General features: G+C 42.2%; 3 protein-coding genes across 5 annotated transcripts in view; 1 reads left to right on the top strand and 2 right to left on the bottom strand.

The window, feature by feature from the left end:
• Window positions 1-5489, bottom strand: part of LOC128891357 (heterogeneous nuclear ribonucleoprotein L) — a 207434-nt gene extending 201945 nt beyond the window's left edge. Inside the window, exon 1 of one of the 2 annotated variants that reach the window (XM_054150797.1) lies at window positions 4895-5489. In XM_054150797.1, the coding sequence (XP_054006772.1) occupies window positions 4895-4957 (63 nt within the window). In that variant the 5' untranslated portion in view covers window positions 4958-5489. The remainder of the gene's footprint in view (window positions 1-4894) is intronic. The other variant, XM_054150796.1, reaches the window with a different exon arrangement.
• A 559-nt stretch (window positions 5490-6048) lies between these two features.
• LOC128891355 (methyltransferase-like protein 25B) lies at window positions 6049-8288 on the bottom strand. Of its 2 annotated transcripts, none has more exons than XM_054150794.1 (8): window positions 8154-8288; window positions 7894-8003; window positions 7557-7818; window positions 7349-7497; window positions 6984-7286; window positions 6761-6914; window positions 6587-6690; window positions 6049-6511 (listed from the first exon to the last, which is right to left on the bottom strand). In XM_054150794.1, the coding sequence occupies exons 1-8, from the start codon at window positions 8274-8276 to the stop codon at window positions 6235-6237; spliced, it is 1482 nt and encodes a 493-aa protein (XP_054006769.1). In that variant the 5' UTR covers window positions 8277-8288; the 3' UTR covers window positions 6049-6234. The 2 variants fall into 2 exon arrangements, with proteins under 2 accessions (XP_054006769.1, XP_054006770.1); XM_054150795.1 differs by having other exon boundaries at window positions 8092-8216.
• A 5082-nt stretch (window positions 8289-13370) lies between these two features.
• Window positions 13371-18183, top strand: LOC128890619 (inner centromere protein A-like). The gene is made up of 2 exons (XM_054149273.1): window positions 13371-16480; window positions 17278-18183. The coding sequence occupies exons 1-2, from the start codon at window positions 13371-13373 to the stop codon at window positions 17435-17437; spliced, it is 3270 nt and encodes a 1089-aa protein (XP_054005248.1). The 3' UTR covers window positions 17438-18183.
• Window positions 18184-18249: the final 66 nt, after the last annotated feature.

The following is an 18249-nucleotide window of genomic DNA, read 5'->3' as shown; positions in this document are numbered from 1 at the left end:
GAGTACTAATAGCATATATTTAGTAGTCGGTAATGTTATACCTAGTGTACTTCTCTAATAGCGGCCTACCGTAGTGCTACAACTAGTATACCTCTCAAATAACATATTGCTATAATTACACAGGGTGTCCCAGCCAAAGTGATACAGAGCACTAACTCCAAAGCTATCAGCCGAATGCAAAATTTCAAATATGAAAATTGCATGGTAAAATGGGGCTCATGTTTCAGCGCGAAGGAATTTTTGTTAAAGAATCACAAACGAGACCCACCGTATCGATTTCAAGAACCGCATGGTGCTTGCTGCATCAATGGGACCGCCCGGGGCCGAACCGAGTTTTCCCTTTGAAAATTAGCAAACTTTGAAGCGTTATAGCTTGAAAACTAATAAAAATCGGATAAATACGTTAAAGCTTAATGAATTCGTCTCGAAAAGTACTATCGCATGGTATAAAAAAAATATATAGTTCCATTTGAAGAACGAGACTTGACCATCATATCACGTTAAATAACAAAGTTAACAAAAATTCCTTCTCGCTGAAACATGAGCCCCATTTTATCATGCAATTTCCATATTTGAAATTTTGCATTCGGCCGATAGTTTTGGAGTTAGAGCTCCGTATCGCTTAGGCTGGGACAGTCTGTATGTCTCTCAGATACCCACCCCCTGCTTCCAGGCCATTCCTATTTCTTTTGCCCGTAGTTTCGCCCGAGTAGCCCCGACCACCGGTGTAATATGATCCTCACCGATTGATACGCTTCTGTCGAGTGTTTTTTTTTTTCTCGGATCTCTTTCTCTTTCCACTATCTGTCCTTTCCTACGTTCGACGCTCGACACGTGTCAAGTGTAAACACATAAACACCTCGAGTGCAATGTTTTGGGTCTCCGATTTTGCATACCTCCTTCAGTCGCCACTGTATCTTCTAATGTTTTGCCAACAAACTTCGAGCGTAGAAAAGGACCGCGAATGAAGAAGAGGACGGACCGACATGCGAAAATGGCGACCAACACCGGGATTATTTCGGTGAGACAATATGTAGTAAATACGTTGCGAATTACGTCGTGTTTGGTCTCATTTTAATCAGAAAAATGTCAGGAATACGATGGTAACAGTTTTACGGCAAAAACGGTAATAATAAAAAAAAGTTTGATTGTTGCATTAGCATTGTCTCATCGAGATATCCGATCCCGGATCATGTTACTGGCTATCTATCGTAAAGAAACTTGTGCATTTACGGAGACTGTTGAATTATATACATATACGTATATTGTTGGCTGCTACAGTAATGTGATACAACAGTATTGTAATTTGTCACATTGTAGCAGGATACAGCAGTATAATATAATGTAGTTATTTATTATATTATTATAAAATGAATTCTGCAATAATAATATGTTACTAGGATAGCACAGTATGCATACAAGTACAATCCCCTGTTCTTGTATACCGATACTGCAATAACCTGATATAACATTTCACGACGCAATCGTAAGCGAACCGACATAAACCGTGTTTACCAGGCAAAGGTACAAAAAATCTCCTGAATGGACAGTAATATACCGTTGCGGGCTTGACATTCATAAATGAAAACGGAAGAAAAAAAGCAGTTCGATGTCCGGATTGAAGTACACAGAACGAGCATCCCGCAAAACCATGATTGGCATACATGCATATGTAACACACAGCGCCTACTATTACATCATCCGTGGCATGTGTTTCTCAGCAGCATGCAGTGTTAGCAAACCGTGGAACGAAGGTCGGGAAGTAGTTGACGTGACAATGACCTTCCTCGGCTTTGCCGTGTTTAACTTTTACCGTGCAATAATTTCGCGGATCGTTCCGTATGATAGTGTCACCGTACACGCGACGATAACGAATGGGCAAATAATCAATAGAAACAAATGGCTAATCGAGATAACGAAACGTTGCCAATGATGCTTAATTTATGGTATCGAATTCTCGAGCAATGCCAAGAATAGTGATAATGGTACTAATAATAGAAAAGTTGTGTTGCGAAAGTTTCTTTTCCCTCTGGTCATATTAGAAAGAACTGCGTATAGATTGTAAATATGATAGATTGTAGTAGATTGTAATATCGCACGTGTATTGTCGATATGTGATTGCGTTGGTGTGTTTCAATGCTACTTATTGACAATTTATTTACCGCGTTCTGATTCCTCCACGAGTTAGAATTGTTATGTGACTCATAAGATTGATAGTATATGCGCATCGATTAGTAACTAATCATGATTGTCACGCTACCGTACGTTATACAGCTACTTAAAAGATATCTCGTAAAAAAATACTCCATTCAAAACAACATACATATATTGCATCGAAATGAGATACAATTACAAAGAAATAATTTTTTTAATATGATACACATCGCGTAACAAGCATTTAAGTAGGTTTTATAATAAAAAGAAAGAAAAAAAAAACTTGAATAAATGTTTGTTATAGAGGTGTAATTGCCAGAATGCGAGGAACAATTTTATTTGTTATACTTTTCTGTTGTAGGTAGACTGTTGGTGTTTTTAGAAAATTCATATTTTTACTTAAATGAAAAGTTTGTCCACATTCTCGTAGATTTCTACCATTTCTTTTTTTATTATTTCACTAAAAACCATAGCAATCCAAGGAAATAATTTTCATTCAGATTTGTTCAAATAAAGTAGCCACATTGGATCGATTTCCTTTAAAGCAAAATTGTTGAATATAGCTATGATTTTCAAGCTTCCGAGGTGGCTTTCCCCTCATAAATCGTGAAATTCTATTTCACAGATATGGTTCTAAAACGAAGCTTGGAAGAAACGCGTTTATCGTGTGTTCTGAAAAGTGTGAAAAATAAAATTGCTCCAAAAAAATTTAAACATTGCAACAACATCGACAAGTGAAATGACTTGTTCGTACCTTCGAAACCCTCGCAGGATACATTCGGTTAATACAACTTTAACGGAATGGGTAGGGATCGATTTCAGCGCGAAAACGATGCCCCAAATGAACGGTTCGATAAGAGCATCAGAGCCGGCGGTCGAAGAGTCTCAAAACTATATCGCGTATGATATACACGGTGCTACGATTATCTGGTCTGTTTCCCTCGGTAACTCGTGGGTCAGGGACAGAGACAGGCAAAATTTTTATCGAAATACAAATCTCGAGTAACGCACAAAAGGTAAACGTTTTACTTGTTATCGATGGTATATAAATAAAACTTTGGAGCATAGATACTATATCTCATTTTGGGCAATCAATAAATCAGAAGATAGATGTTCAATTGATTCAAGATCGTAAATAAATTGGCACAGTGTGATATTTGCATTAAACAATTGATCAAAAGTCGATTTTTAAAACTTGTGTCCTGATACAACAATTTTGGAGCAATTGAGAAGTGCGATTTGTATTTCAGTTCGTTTCATTTACAAAACATCTAAAGCTGATAGTTCCAGAAGCAAAGTGAAGGGTTCTGAAAAACGATTAGAGTCGTAGTAATTTACGTAAATTTTGGAGTGCTTTCGATTCGAGTTCGAGTACTGAGTAATGGTTCCTAATGAGCCAAGTATGTACTTCACACTTGGAGTCGTAACATTTTTAGTATAGTAAAAAATTCGTTACATGTTTCAAAATTATTCATTGATTAATTGCAGTTATTGATTTTAATATTCTTTTTAGTTCTTAATATCCACTTCCGCTAAATGTTTACTATTTTTTCAAACTACTACCAAAAGCAATTAAAAAAATAAAATCATTTTATACTTTCAGCTATCTACAGACTTTTCATGACGAATCAAGGTGACGTCAACAATTTTCTACAAAACACGTGTTCACATTTTATACAAATTCATCCTATACCCAATCATTTACCTAACACGTAAGATTATTTTCTTAAAAGTGTCCGAGTCTATACAACAACTCTGTAAATTAATAGATTATCCCAAAAATAGATAATTAATCTCATTATGGGTCGACAAATAAACGTCAAACCCCACGATCAACAATTACCTAACATTTCACACGTAACCTTACCCTATACCCAATACATGACAGTTACTGTTATTCACTCAAATGTCCAAATCTATGTAAAAACCGCGTAAATGAACGGGTATCCCAAATCAAATCACAAAAACTATCATTTGCCAACTATTTCACGCGAACGTCCCACTGTGCGTCGCGAGTAAATCGCATACACGTTGTTTGTGTACGTCATCAATTATTCGCCAACAATTTCGCCTGTCTCTGGCCACGGCAGACGAAACTGCCCCCCGAAACGAGATAATCGCAGGACGTCGAGGATCGCGACAACGCCTCGTCTCGCGCTGATAACGCGATGGAAATTATCGACCCCGGTTCACCGACAGAGGTTTGTTTTGAACGTGCATCCTCGCGCACAGCCGTCGCCAATAACGACGATGGGAACGGACCCTTCTCAACAAACGACGGTGGCGACGGCGTCGTCGACTCCGAATCGTCGATGAAAACCGACGGTGGCACACGTTACGGGGTATAACAGGTTGCCGTCTGCCGAAACACGAGCCACGTATCGTAAGCCTAGCGTTTCTTGTTATACGCGACACGACACGACACCGCCGACACGAGACAATCTCCTTCGAGAGCGCGCGCATCGCCCATTGTTTCGACGCGGTGGCGGTGATACGGGTAAAAGCGACCGGATAAATGGCGACTTTCCCCCCTCCGTCACACACACACGGGTTGTAAATCTGTCTCGCGCGACACACGCCGAAACGCACGCGTTCAACGTACCGTTCGCATAACCAGCGAGTAGAAGAAAAAAGAAAAACAACACACCGAACGGAGCAGAAACTGGCCGAACGCCCAGCGTTTCAGCCGGATACCGAAAAACACGTCCTACACCGGGAATCAACGTGCAGAACTACTCACCCTGTGGCCGGATTCCTCGAGTCGCTGCCTTTTCGAGTGTGGTCCGTCTCCGTTGAACGCCATCCTGGGGCTCGGGCACCGGGCAAAAATTACTTTTTTTAATGCGTGGACACTCGGTATACCGCGCGGCTGCTCTACCGTGTCGACGATCTCGTGCGCGGGTGGCGGGGGAGGGGGGGAGGAAGGAGAAAATAATCGGTAGGACACGACGCGAACGCGACGACAACAGACAAACGCGCGAGAGCGGCTTAAGGGAAACTGGATCTCGGTGTTGCTGGAGAGGAACGTCTCTGCCTCTAGCGAAGTAGCCGGCCACTACAGCGCTATCTGTCGACGCCGCGGCTCCAATACGGGACGAATCCTTAGGGCGGAATCGCGCGCACGCGCCTGCAACTATTCGATTTGTGCTCCGATTGGCCTGTTGCCCATTCTCTCGTGCGATACGTCTGAACGCGAACTATGCTTCTTACAGCGAGACGAACTTCTGTTAATCGTACCACGTGACCCGAGACAGAATTTCATTGGTCAGCCGTCTGTCCAGAAGTGTACGCAGTATTGTTACGTTTCCCGTCTCTTCCGCGTATGCGTGGCTCTTCAAATACAAATTCAGCGACGTTCTATATCTAGATCGTGAAATATTTATTTAGCAATCTTAATCCTTTTTAATTCTTGTCGATATTATAATCATCGGATAAGCTATCGGAACATGTTTATAATAAATCTGCTACTGTGTCTACAAAATGCGTTAATAAACAGGAATTTATTTGTTTGAACAAATATCGTTTGTATTTACCGCCATTAGTACGTCATTTCAAATTTTATAGATGTCGCGACTGTCTAAATTCGATGCATAAGAAATTCCTTTTTTTCAATATGCAATTGCGTTTATACGCATGTAATGGCATATTACTTATTACTATTACACGTTTTTTATCAAATAAAAAGATTCACGTGAATAGTAACTTGTATAATTTCTATTGAATCCGCGCTACAGGGCACAGCGCATCGCTGTTTCGGTCCTAACGCGAATCACGTGACTTCACCTACCGATTCGTTCTTTTAAAATTGTGGTTTTGGAACTTTTTGAAGTGCGTTTGAAAGGGAAAGGGAAGTAAAATGCAGTTGATATTGAATGATATTCAGTTGAATTGTTGATACTGTAATTGATGATAATTGTAATTAAGTAGTATTGTCCAAATAGAGGCACATTATAATTTGGATTAACTTTAATTCGTGGACGCGGGAATTACCATAGTCGAAATGTCCTTTGTGGTGACTATTCGGTTAACGTTCATAGACGATTGTAATTTATCGGAATGTAGTTTGGAATTGTAAACCGGTTAATTACTTTTCTTAGATATTAGCATTAAATTTCGAGGCGATAGTCTGCTATCAAATACCGGTTTTAGAGTTGGTGATAAATTTTGCTCGGATAGAAACAAAAATCTATCGAGCAAGACGATTGTTTCGACTAATGGCGCCAACATCATTCGCAAAGATCCGAATATTATAACCTGTTGCCACCGATTCAAATAGCTTTTAATTTCACAATTGTGAATATCGGAATCTTCTGGTTGAATATGTGTGTCAAAATTCGATGTTGCGGTAACGCAATACCTAAAAAATGAGGTGTAATTCATATATTGATTAATCAAACATTTATATATAATAGTACAACGTAAATCACTCAACTGTTGAAATGTCATTCCTTTTGCTACTTTGACATTTCTTAATTGACTATGCTTTTTATTTTTCTTTACTAAGATAGTTTCTAGAGCTGCTCTATAAGTATGCACCTAAAAATAAATCAGTTAACAACATATTTACATACAGTGCATTCATCGATTCAATTTTCTATTACTCAACTATTAAATCTTCATAATTTCCAGTCTTTAGTTTGTCACAGTATTTTTCAATGGCATGGCATGCCACTTCTAAGGATGTATAACTTAACATATGATTTTTACATAATAACAGGTACTTGCTAAGTGGATAACCCTTTAATCCGCTTATCTCTGATCTAGAAATCATTCCTGTTATATAAAGCAATAAAGTTAGTATAGTTGGGGTTTATAAAAGTTGTACAAACTTCAAGGTTAATTTCATATAACAACATCCAACAATACAAATAAATTTGGCTTCACTCCTAGATGCATAAAGCTGTAACAGTAATGGAGCTAAGTCTCCGCAAGGATGAAGTCCTACAAGACCAAATTTAGTTTCTGTCTTGTTTAAATTAAAACTGTTCTGAAACAAATCTTGTAAATGACTAATTAGCTCTGATTCATCCAAGTTTGATGATTCCAATTTTGCTGACAAATGTTGTGGAATCTTCTCGCAAAAGTCAGGAATATACTTTTTTACAGACATCAATAATTCCTGATCCCACTTGCTGCAATAAACACAAAGCTATATATTAATTCTAATATTAATTCTATATCATAGCAACTTTACCTAGCTTGTTGCAACAGTGTACAATCTTGTTCGATACAGGTAACACATAATCCGTATCTAAATGCTAGGATACGAGCTAAATGACCCATTCCAGCTCCAATATCAACAATACATTTAGAATTTGCTTCATAAGCACAGTCAGCGCATACCTATAAATAATTACGATGTAACAAAGTATAAGTATGTGCATTAGCAAAAAATACATTACTTGAGCTATTTCTTGTATCTCATATCGCTTTTTTTTTTTTATATGCTTAGAAAATAAATTATTGAATTTATCATCGTGGGAATACAAGTCGTCAAATGTATCTTTTCTATCTCTTTCAAACTTTGTATCATCCTTCTCAATATCTGCACTTTTGCTAGAATCGCAAGATACAATGCTTGCTGGGTCCCCATGGTTTCTATTAATTTGTAAAACGTTGGTCACTTGACGAAGTGCGAGTAACGACAAAGGCCACACGCGTGTGCTGCAACATATAATTAAAAAAATTATTCATCAGTACGCGAAACCTACATTTAAATAGTATAGTACTCGTACTCACCACAAGATGTCTCCTGCCAACCAGTTACCAAACTCTCGTGGAGGTGTATCTTGCAATGTGCACTTCCAACTTTCCGGTAATTTCTCCCATAATTTTTCTTCGAAAAAGTCCTACGACAAACAGAACAAGCTCTCTAATTTATCCATATCACTACCAAAAGAAAGATAACAGCACAAATGGTACATTTAAGTTACACACCATCTGCAGATGGAACGAATAAACCAAAAACGTAGTTGCAAAATATATTTTGTGTTACGTACCACAACGTAAGAATCTAACAGCCAACCGTATATATCTAAAATGCTTAATATTTGGTCAATCGTCACACGAATCTTTATACAGACTTTACATCTGCACCGAGTGTCTTCAGGTGCGGCCATCATTGCTACGAAATGGCCGCGAGAATTTGATTGATCCGTCCACGTGGTTTCAATTGTGTTATAAAGTTGTATATGGCGTTTATTACCCGTACGCTAGATTTGCATATAATTATTGTATGCACGAAATGCTTTCTCTAGTGCATTTAGATTTAGCTTACGCCGTACTCGTTATACATGGTGTGTACTATTAAATGTATGTATGTAGAAGTACCTACTATAAATACACAACGTATTATACAGGGTATCCCAAAAGTCGGGGAGGAGCCGGAAATGGGGGGTAGCTGACGATTCTGAACAACAATTTCCTCTGCAAAAATGTCGGATGGGGCTTCGTTAAGGAGATATTAAGAGGAAACCTCGACCAATCAGAGCGCGCGTAGACCGTTCGAGCGGCCGCGGTAGCGAAGGCTACGCGCCAGGCGGCAGCGTCAATGTCCTTCGATGCACGTCGAGTCACTTGTTCGCGTACAAGCGCGGCCGCCAGCGTGTAGCGTTCGCCACCGCGGCCGCTCGAACGATCTACGCACGCTCTGATTGGTCGGGGTTTTCGCTTAATATCTCCTTAACGAAGCCCCATCCGATATTTTTGCAAAGGAAATTGTTTTTCAGAATCGTCTCAGCTACTCCCCATTTCCGGCTCCTCCCCGACTTTTGGGACACCCTGTATACTTGACATTTTCTGAAAGACATGGAAGTGGATACGGCGATGTCGATGTGTGTTACGTGTTTATTTAACGTGTTATTCGATCTTACGAAAGTTGGTCAAGACTATAGGAGAAAGCTTTTTCCTGTTCATTATTAATATTTGTTTATCAACGCAATGTTTTTTCCCTTTCTTATACGGCATGCTTTTATGGGTTATATTTTATTGAACTTGGTAAAGCACGCAGACTTACATGGCTTTGTTATGAGACGAATAGAAACAAACAAAGTGCTGCGGAGGTACTCAATATCCACATTGGTTTGGTTTGCACGCAATTTGATAAGTTATCACTTACACCAAGCATTTCATACGAATCAAGTGTATATGAAACGTGTAAATTACTTCTCAAACGTTTTCATACAATCGTTCCTCAAGACTATGGTTGATTTCAAAATCTACTCTCTACGACAGAAATAGAAAGTGCAGCGAGCATAAAGCCGGTTAAAGATACTTTTTGTTTAACAACGCGTATGCTATCTAATTATGTAACGCGGTTATGTACGTGTCAATATAATAAAGTCTGCCTTAAAGGAAAGTCAATGCTGAGACTAAACTTGTCGACAGCTAGATGCAGAACGTCGCTTTTTGGACATGTAACATTTTAATTTCCGTCATAAAATCTCACAAAGGCTGAAGAACAAAGGAAACAATCGATTTCATCCAAAGACATTTTATCGCAAACCGTCTGAAATTCTAATCGCGGCAAGGTTGTGCGAAATGGAAACCTGCCGTTTGGACGGAAAAAATTTAGTTGAATTAAAATCGTCTGCGCTTATTTATTAATTAAAAAGATCGCGCGCTATTCTTGCCGCGTCCCACTTTACGGCACTTTCACTCTTCAACAGTTACGTTATTGCTCATGAGCGCACTGCTCTCGGAGAACTATATACCTACAAACTGTACGCCCGTAGAAGGAGAACCGTATCATCTGCCGCTCCACGTCTCTGACTTTCATGAGAACTGGGCGACTGAAATTCGTGCAATACGCTCTTAAGTGTTGTTTCACAAACTGCTGTTGCAATTATTGCTAAACGCTGTAATAAAACTGTCTTTTTACACCTTCTTCACGCGCCCATCCTTGGTGCTCGCTAAGGGAGTCATTAACTCTGAATCACCGCGTTTACGAACAGTTGGGGAATTTTATTAAACGAAAAATTACAAAGCCTGCAGGAACGATGGAAGATTCGATCGCAAAGTTTTTAACCCGGAAGTGGTGAATTGTCTTTTTTCTGGGAAACCAATCTTCTCGTTTTTATCATCGCAGACGTCGTATAATTCGGACCCACTGACCACCCGGACAGATTCCTTGCCCGTGGTGTTCGAATCCCTCGGCGGTTATTTGGTCCTCTTACGCCAACGTAAGTGAAAGTTTCCAAGTAGGACGAGCGACGTTAAACCCCGACAGTGCGCAAGTAAACGCCAAATACTCATCTTCATTGGTCACTATGGTCCATCGAATTTCATAAATGTCAATGCACTTCACGCTTCTAATTTCCAAACCGCGTATCGAACTTTCGAATGGGAGGTGAAAACCTTTGTCGCGATTTCATCAAATAAGTAAAGTTCACAAATGAATCCTTGGAAATGATGACTATATGGATTTCTTGGATCAAACCTATCCGTCTGCGTGATAGATCGATTCAGAATACGCGTTACGCAAGCATGAGAACTTCAGATCGCGAGAGCTTTTGCAATCAAGGGTTTTACCAGGTCATCCTCATTTAACTGGTATTCTAGAATTCTGCCTTTCACAGCGACCGAACGCAATTTACGGAAAACGAGTGCACGCGATCTCTTTAGGTCGGTCGAGCTTGCTGGAGAATATCTGGCCAGTTTCGTCACGATGAAGAAAAAAACCTGACGCGAACATTCGTCGAGAGACTAGAGTTACAGAGAACGATAAAAAGTGCGATTAAGTAGACGCTCATTGGTTATTAAATGTGATGAATTATTAATGTTCGGCGCTGATAGAATCGTAGATCCAAGGAGATAGGAGTAATCACTTAGCTATCGCGCCCGAGAAAACTGTAGCAATGTAGTCCGTGGATAAACGAGTAAAGTTATGCTTGAGAGCTAAAATTATGGAAAGTAAAATAAAAGGGAACTGTTGAACATATATTGAATACCATTAATTGAATACCAAAAGACGACGCCGAAGAACGGTGAAAAAGTCATCGCACTCTTCGAGGACGTAAACCTGTTGCGCTTTGGAATGAAAGGAGGAATGTAATATGTGGAACAAACATTTTAAAATATGTTTTTTAAATTGTCTTCGAAGAGAGACGAGGCGAAACGTGAGGCCATCTTTGCAATTTATCTTTGAGCTGGGTAATTACTTCTTTCACCCTAATTTTAATTCTAAGAATTATTTCCGTGACGATGGAAGTTTTGTGTATTGAAGAAGAATGGTTTCGCAAGAAATAAAATTGTTTAATATTCTTTTAATTGCAACTATCAGTGGCACTCTATTTATAATGTCCCAGATATCAATTACTGTCACGTGACATTTATTATTCCAAGAGTCACGTTGCAGTCACGTGAACTCGATGAAATCGAACATTTAAAAAGTGAAATAAGTGAACGTTGAGGTTTTTTGCGCGGACTAGAGAAAAAAAAAGCTCAACAGGGAAGTGGTTAATTATCATTCCGTAGAAAGTAGAATCGCTCGAACACTGTATCAAAATAATACCAATCAAAGTTACAGGTGTTGACCGATGGACTACCAAAGCGATTGGAAGGATTTCGTTATCGGCGTGGAAGAAAGGTCATTATACAGACGCAGGAGGAAACGATTCGTTCGCAAGAAATCATTCGCTCGGAACCGCTGTGAGGCTTCAGCGAAAGTAATGATAAGTGCATGCGCGAGCGAGCGAACTCCCCGTCGTTGCTATGTTTGAAGCGATAGTCTTTCACCGAATAATTCGGTGTGCACCATGCCAGACGCGGACACGGCCTTCTCCTAGAGGGAAGGTAGGTAGGTTTCGGTTTCGATAGGCCTTGGAGGTCACCAAGGAGGAGAAGCGAGGCTCGGATAATATAATCATCTTCCTTTCCTTTCGATCGGGAGTCGGATTTAAAGAAAGTCCGCAACGACTCTGCCCCCGTTTCCCTTTTCCCCCTCGCGTGTCTCTCTTCGTGCACGAACATTTTTTCTTTTTTCGTCTCGAACGACATGGCGTCTCTGTATGTCCTGCACGCTACTGCTTTAACGTCGCTTCACACTAGCCGCGAAGTGTACGTAGCCACCAGCCAGAGAAAGGTGCCCCACCGTGTCCGATATTAGAGAGGAGCTTCTTGAAGAGTCCAGTGGTGGTGGGATCAGGTAGGGAGAAACGGGCCTCTGGGCCCAATGTGTCCTCAGTTCCCATTCGAAGCTCCATTCAATATCGTTCAGTACATCCCCGGTCCTCTGGATATCATGCTGCCTATCGCGAGTTAGCCACCCTCGATCAACCGTACACGTGAAGTCGGTGTAGTGTGACTTTTACGACACGTAGAAAAAGGGCCCGTCAATCCGGACACGTCATGCGCTTCCTACAACTGGTAATTATAATTCAAACGAAGCTTGGTCTATTGTTTCGAAGTCCTCCTACCCGGTGAAACTCACGGCCGTGTCGCGTTAACAGAATAGATAGTTCGTTTAAGAGAACGTGCACGCTTATACTTTCATCGTAATAAGCGCGTCTCGTCTCATAGTTACGGGAAACGTTCGACGTAGTTCTATCATTTGTAATCAGTCAGCGTATCGCCGTCGGCTACTTAGCAAGGGAAAGTATGTATATCGAATTAGCGACGCGTTTATGTATGTTTAACAAATCGTTTGTAACATATCATCTTCTTCGTACCGTTTCACGTACTTCGGAAAGTTCGCAAATCTACTTCCATCCGTTTATGGATCTAATACGATTAACGGAGTCCGTACTTGCTATTTGAAAATCAAACGATTTAATATTGCCACCGCGTAAACAAGCTTCGGTGGGAACGCGTTCGTCCGAGTCCAGTTTTCTTTTTCTTCAAAGAATATTAAAGAGCCCCCGCTTTAGGAGAGTCACCGAATTCTCGAGGTGAAACGCGCACGTCGTTGAATCTAAAACCTAAATTTTCTCTCCTCCTCTTTCTCCATAGCGAACAGCGAGCGACTAAGAATTTCTGTTCTATTCGCGCAATTTACACGCGTGAACGCGCCGTGTGTACTTCCGATGCGTACTGTAACTCGACCCCGCCATATTGGGAACACGATCGCGGCTGGGAATCGCTTATCAGGGTAGCAGTAACTGTCCATTCGGCGACACTAGAATACCAATCGATTCGGCCACTTAAGGTCTTGCAGGATGTTTCTTCTCGTTATTAATCGGGTCACTCGGTTAACCACACGTCGTCGATCTTTCTACTAAATGCCTGTTACGCTCGATACGCGAAAGCCTGTTGATTTGTTACCGTTTCGAAGCCCCGATACAGTTTCGACGTTTCAGATCGTCGTAGCGGCGACCCTCGTCGTCGTAACCGTTGCTAAAGATGAGTCCACGAAAAGTCGCGATAAGAGACAACAGGTTGCGTTTTATCCAAGAAGAGGAGGCAGACCGCCACCTTACGCGGTTCAGATGGAACCCATAGTTCAGTATTCCCAGAGGGATCCGCTCTACAACCCTCTGGCTAACTCCAAGAGCGACGATTTCTACGAAGAGGGTCCCTTGAATTACTATCCCACCGAACCGGAGCCGATCATCGAAATTATCATCAAGGAATCCAACGAATCCCTACCGACGCCGGTGCCACCCCCTCCACCACCGACGCCGAGGCCCACCAAGGAACCCATCCAAGTATTTTACGTGAAGTACGAGAAGAAAAAGGGCTACGGGTCGGACAAACCGCGCGTTGTTTACGATCCCCCCGTACCCGCGCTCACACCTGTCGAAGAACACGAAGAGATCAAGCCGGATAAGACGGCGTCTTACCCAGAAGAACCTGTTCACACGGCGACACCGGCACCGACGGAACCTTCTACGACTTTGAGAGCGATCATTCGACCCGATAGTGAAGTGTACCACTCCGGATCTAGCGGTATTCGCGTTACTTTTGGCACAGACCAGGTGCCACCAAACAACCACAACAAGCGTAGCGACGCGGAGACACCGTCCACTCAACACTCCAAGCCGGCTACCTCTGCTCCAGGTTCACCTAAAAGGCAACACGGTCCGTACCAATCGATTCAGCCTGTGCTTCAAAGAGTGCCGCCTGCGTTTCCCCAGCAGAGGATCGCAAACTCGTTTCCGCAGCAGCAGCAGCAGCAGCCTCTTCATCAGCCGCCCCAGCAACAGCCGCCGCTAAATTACTTGCAACAACAGCCGTCGTTTCCATCTCTGCCGCCACAGGTGAGAAACCCGTTGCCGAGGCCCCAACGGTTGCCCATAACGATTCAAGGCTTACCGGAAGTGCAGCAACGCGCGCCGTTCAACAGCTTCGGGCCGCCTCATCGCGTCAGTATCACTCACCCGCAGCAACCAGGATTTCCCCCGACCCTCTCCGTTTCCCATCAAAGTGTCCACATACAGAACCAACAATTACCGATCAATCAACCCGGTCACTTCAACGGGGATCAGCAGCAACCACTGCCTATAAACAAGCAGCAGGAGTTGGAGAAGCAGAGATACCACGAGCAACGCCGTCAGCAAGAGTTGCTGAAGCACCGCGAGCATCAAAGGCAGCACGAGCAACAGAGGCTCCAGGAGCATCAGAGGTTCTTGGAACAGCAGCGACAGACGGATCAGCAGAGGCAGGTCGATCAACAGAGACAAGCGGACCAACAGAGGCAGGTCGATCAACATAGGCAAATAGAGCAACAGAGATTGCTGGAACAATCGCGGCAACACGAGCAACAGAGGCAACAAGATAATCAAAGACTGCAAGAGCACCAGAGGTTACAAGAACAACAGAGATTGCACGAGCAACAAAGGTTGCAAGACCAGCAGAGATTCCAGGAAGAACGCAAGAGAAAGCAAGAACACGAACAGAAATTCTTGCAAGAGCAGCAGTATCGTTCGCAGTTGAAGTACAATCAACCGTCATCGATACAAGGCATACCTCAAATACCGATTCAGTCTCCGATTCAAAAACCCGAGGGGGAAATTTTCAAAGCTGTGCCAAAATTGGAGCAGCACTATGCGATTAGAGAAAATCCACTTCATCCTGGTCCTTTCCCGCCTAACCCCCAAATTCAACCGACAGGATTCGCGGAACCCTCGCAAAACCAATACATTTCCTCCCAACCCCCCGGTCCATCGCCAGAAAATCAACCTCTCATCCGAAATCCATCGAATCAATTCGTGAACGATCAGCAGCAGCACCTGAACACGAAACAGCAAATCTTCCAAAATCAACAGCAAGGTTTCTTCTCGCAAACCCTGCAAACATCTCAACAGCAGCAGCAGCAGCAGCAGCAGCAGCAACAACAACAACAACAACAACGTCAACAACAACCACGATTCCCACCGTCTTCTCAGCGATCATCCATCTGGGGACGCCCGTTCTTTGGAAACAGCCCGAGTTCTTCGCACAAGATTTACGCCACTCCTGTCACTAATACCGAAGATTTCAACGCGATATCCACAATCAGGCCCTTCATATCGAGCACAACAACAACTACCACGACGACAACTACCACAACCACCGAAGCGCCAACGACAACGACGACACTGTCTCCGAAGAGCGAAGCGAAGATCAAGGAGAACATCGCCAACCTGCCCGACGAAGTTCCCGACGATATCAGGGAGCAGCTGTTGAGTTCCGGTATTTTGGGCAACGCCGATATACAGATACTGGATTACGACAAGGTCGGCGACATACCGATCGAGAAACTTCCGCCCGAGGCGCTGGCGAATTTCTACGGCGCCGGAGGCGGTTCCGCGGTGGCTGCCAGCGAACCGGTACCGTCGATCGTCAAGAGACCCAAAACGGAAGACAGCGCTTCTTCTGCGACCTCCTCTTCTTCCACTTCTTTAGCCGTTTCGGCGAAGAAGGCGGCTGCCGGGAGCTCGACTAAGTTCGAGCAGGCCACTTTGCGTCCGGGAGGCGTGGAGATGAAAGTAGTACGCTTCGATCCGAATACGGAGCAAGGCCAGGCGCTGGCCGATCAGCACATACGCGATGATGCTACCAGACTTCAGCCTGTAACCGTGGGAGCGAGGGACGAGGCTCAATACAATCGTTATTTGCCGCTCAAAGTCAGCGGTGCTTCCTTCCCTATCCCAGACGTGCCTCAGCTAGACGGTCGAAAGATCTCCAGCGTGGTAGTGCTGGCACCCGTCGACTATAACTTTCATGAGGAGAAGGAGATAGAGTCGAGGCAGGGCAGACGGGCGAGCGATGTCCAGGCGGTCAAGTTTCTCGCCGGTGACACTCTCAAGCAATTGGTGAAAAAGCCATCCACGGAGAACTACAAGAAGTGGTTGGACCAGGAGAGCCGTACAGAGCCGCAGAAGCAGTCGGTGGTACTTCTGGTAACCATGTAAGTGGTAGACGCTAGCGATCGGTGCCATAACTAATCACTCGCTTACCTACTCGTTTACCTTCGTTAACTCGTTCTTTTGGCTTAAATAGTACGTGCAATTATTTACTAACGAGCCCATATTCTCTATCACCGGCGTTATACCCTGAACGATTTAATCCGCTTCCGCATGCGTCTTTTCGCAATTAATGATTGAGAACAGGCTTCACTTTCCTCGACGTTAACCTCCTCTGAATATTTTTTCCTTGGGTAAACGAGATGTTCTTCTCGTGTCTCGAGTTATTCAGGGTTCGTGTAATTGGACTTACAATATTAGATTATTTATGGCGACGGCCTGCTACTCAAGACTGCTTGATGATTTCTGCAATCAAGTCGACTGATATTGCGTAAAATCGATTCCTCGCGTGTCAAACTAATGATTAACACATCCAGTATGGTGCAGGAGCATATTAATCTAATATTACTTTTACTTGTAATTTATTTCACTTATTCTACACTAATTGGTACCAAAATTATCATACTCTTCTATCAAACATTTACCTTATCTAAAATGTTTGTAATTTGAGAATCAAGTTCCTACCCGCCATATTACAATAATTCCAAACTATTTGAATTATTGATACAGTGAAGTATTGATACATTACATCGATACAGTGATCAATTTTGAGTATCGGACATCTATTATTATTTTAACAAATTAATAATTTAAAAAAGAAACAAAACTATTTTAAAGTCTGTTACATTGCAATGCGCCTTAGGCCTAAAACGGTTGAAAGAACGTCCCGTTGGTGTTACAGGCCAAACGATGCGGACCAAGGTGAGAAAGAAATCTTCATGTACGACGTGGTCTCACGATCTGTGAGTAAATTATCCGGCGATTTGTCTACCGCCTTCGTGGATGCTGCCGAAAGTAATTCCGACAGTAACTTCGACGAATCGAGTTTCCCATCGCACTAAGCTGTACGAACGCTACGGCATAACATAGCAAGAAGTTACTTAATAAAGAAAAAACAAACCACACCTGTTTAGCGTGCCAAGCCTGGATATGACACAAAACGTTGTCATTTCCCATGTTATCTAACGATTACAACGAACGCGGAACAAGGTTTAAGAGAGGTAATGGACATAAAACTATAAGTACCCTTGTAGATATTTTAATTATGTATTATTATGTATATACTGATTTTCTATTTTTTTTTTTTTATACAAAATAAACGCAATCCTTTTGTACGTCCGAACTGTTCACTTTGTTACTCTGTGAAAGAGTCCTGAAATGCCCTGAGTCTAAAAATGAAAAAAAAAAGAACGTGTTACAAATTCTCTATGCTCGGATGTGTATACCTGTGTATTAATTATCTTCCCCTCCCATGTAAATACCTTCAGGTTTGTTACTCACACGTTTAATTAAACAGCAAAAGATTTAATGGAAGTGTAATTTAAACAATTTGACTCATGGTCTAAAGCCGCAGGATGTCGACCTCTACCCCATTGCAAACATTATAAGAAACCTACACGGATACAAAACGGAAGTTTTTAATTTGGCCACCCATTTAAATAAACTTAACGCTGCTTCGGATCGGTGTACCTAAAATTACGAAGTTCCTATAACTCAATTCAATGTTTGATGACAACTTTAATTGAATTGAGGAAGTTCAATTTACAATAATTTACATGTATCGTCGTTAATAAACTGGATACAATTAGCTCTAGGCTCCATAAATATAATTCGGTTGATATTATCTGAAATGTCGAAGAAAATTGTAAATTTG

The sequence above is a fragment of the Hylaeus anthracinus genome, unplaced genomic scaffold, assembly GCF_026225885.1.
Source record: "Hylaeus anthracinus isolate JK02 unplaced genomic scaffold, UHH_iyHylAnth1.0_haploid 12001, whole genome shotgun sequence".
Lineage (NCBI taxonomy): Eukaryota > Metazoa > Arthropoda > Insecta > Hymenoptera > Colletidae > Hylaeus > Hylaeus anthracinus.
The sequence above is the reverse complement of the archived record's forward strand: the minus strand, read 5'-3'. Positions and strand labels throughout refer to the sequence as shown.

Bases quoted from the DNA above. Each gene is read 5' to 3' on its own strand.
- LOC128891355 (XM_054150794.1), bottom strand. From the start codon at position 8,276: ATGATGGCCGCACCTGAAGACACTCGGTGCAGATGTAAAGTCTGTATA. The intron at 7,819-7,893 runs GTGAGTACGAGT...TATATGTTGCAG, and splicing joins TTGGCAGGAGACATCTTGTG to CACACGCGTGTGGCCTTTGT. The intron at 7,287-7,348 runs GTAAAGTTGCTA...TGTTTATTGCAG, and splicing joins ACACTGTTGCAACAAGCTAG to CAAGTGGGATCAGGAATTAT.
- LOC128890619 (XM_054149273.1), top strand. From the start codon at position 13,371: ATGCCTGTTACGCTCGATACGCGAAAGCCTGTTGATTTGTTACCGTTT. The intron at 16,481-17,277 runs GTAAGTGGTAGA...TTGGTGTTACAG, and splicing joins GTGGTACTTCTGGTAACCAT to GCCAAACGATGCGGACCAAG.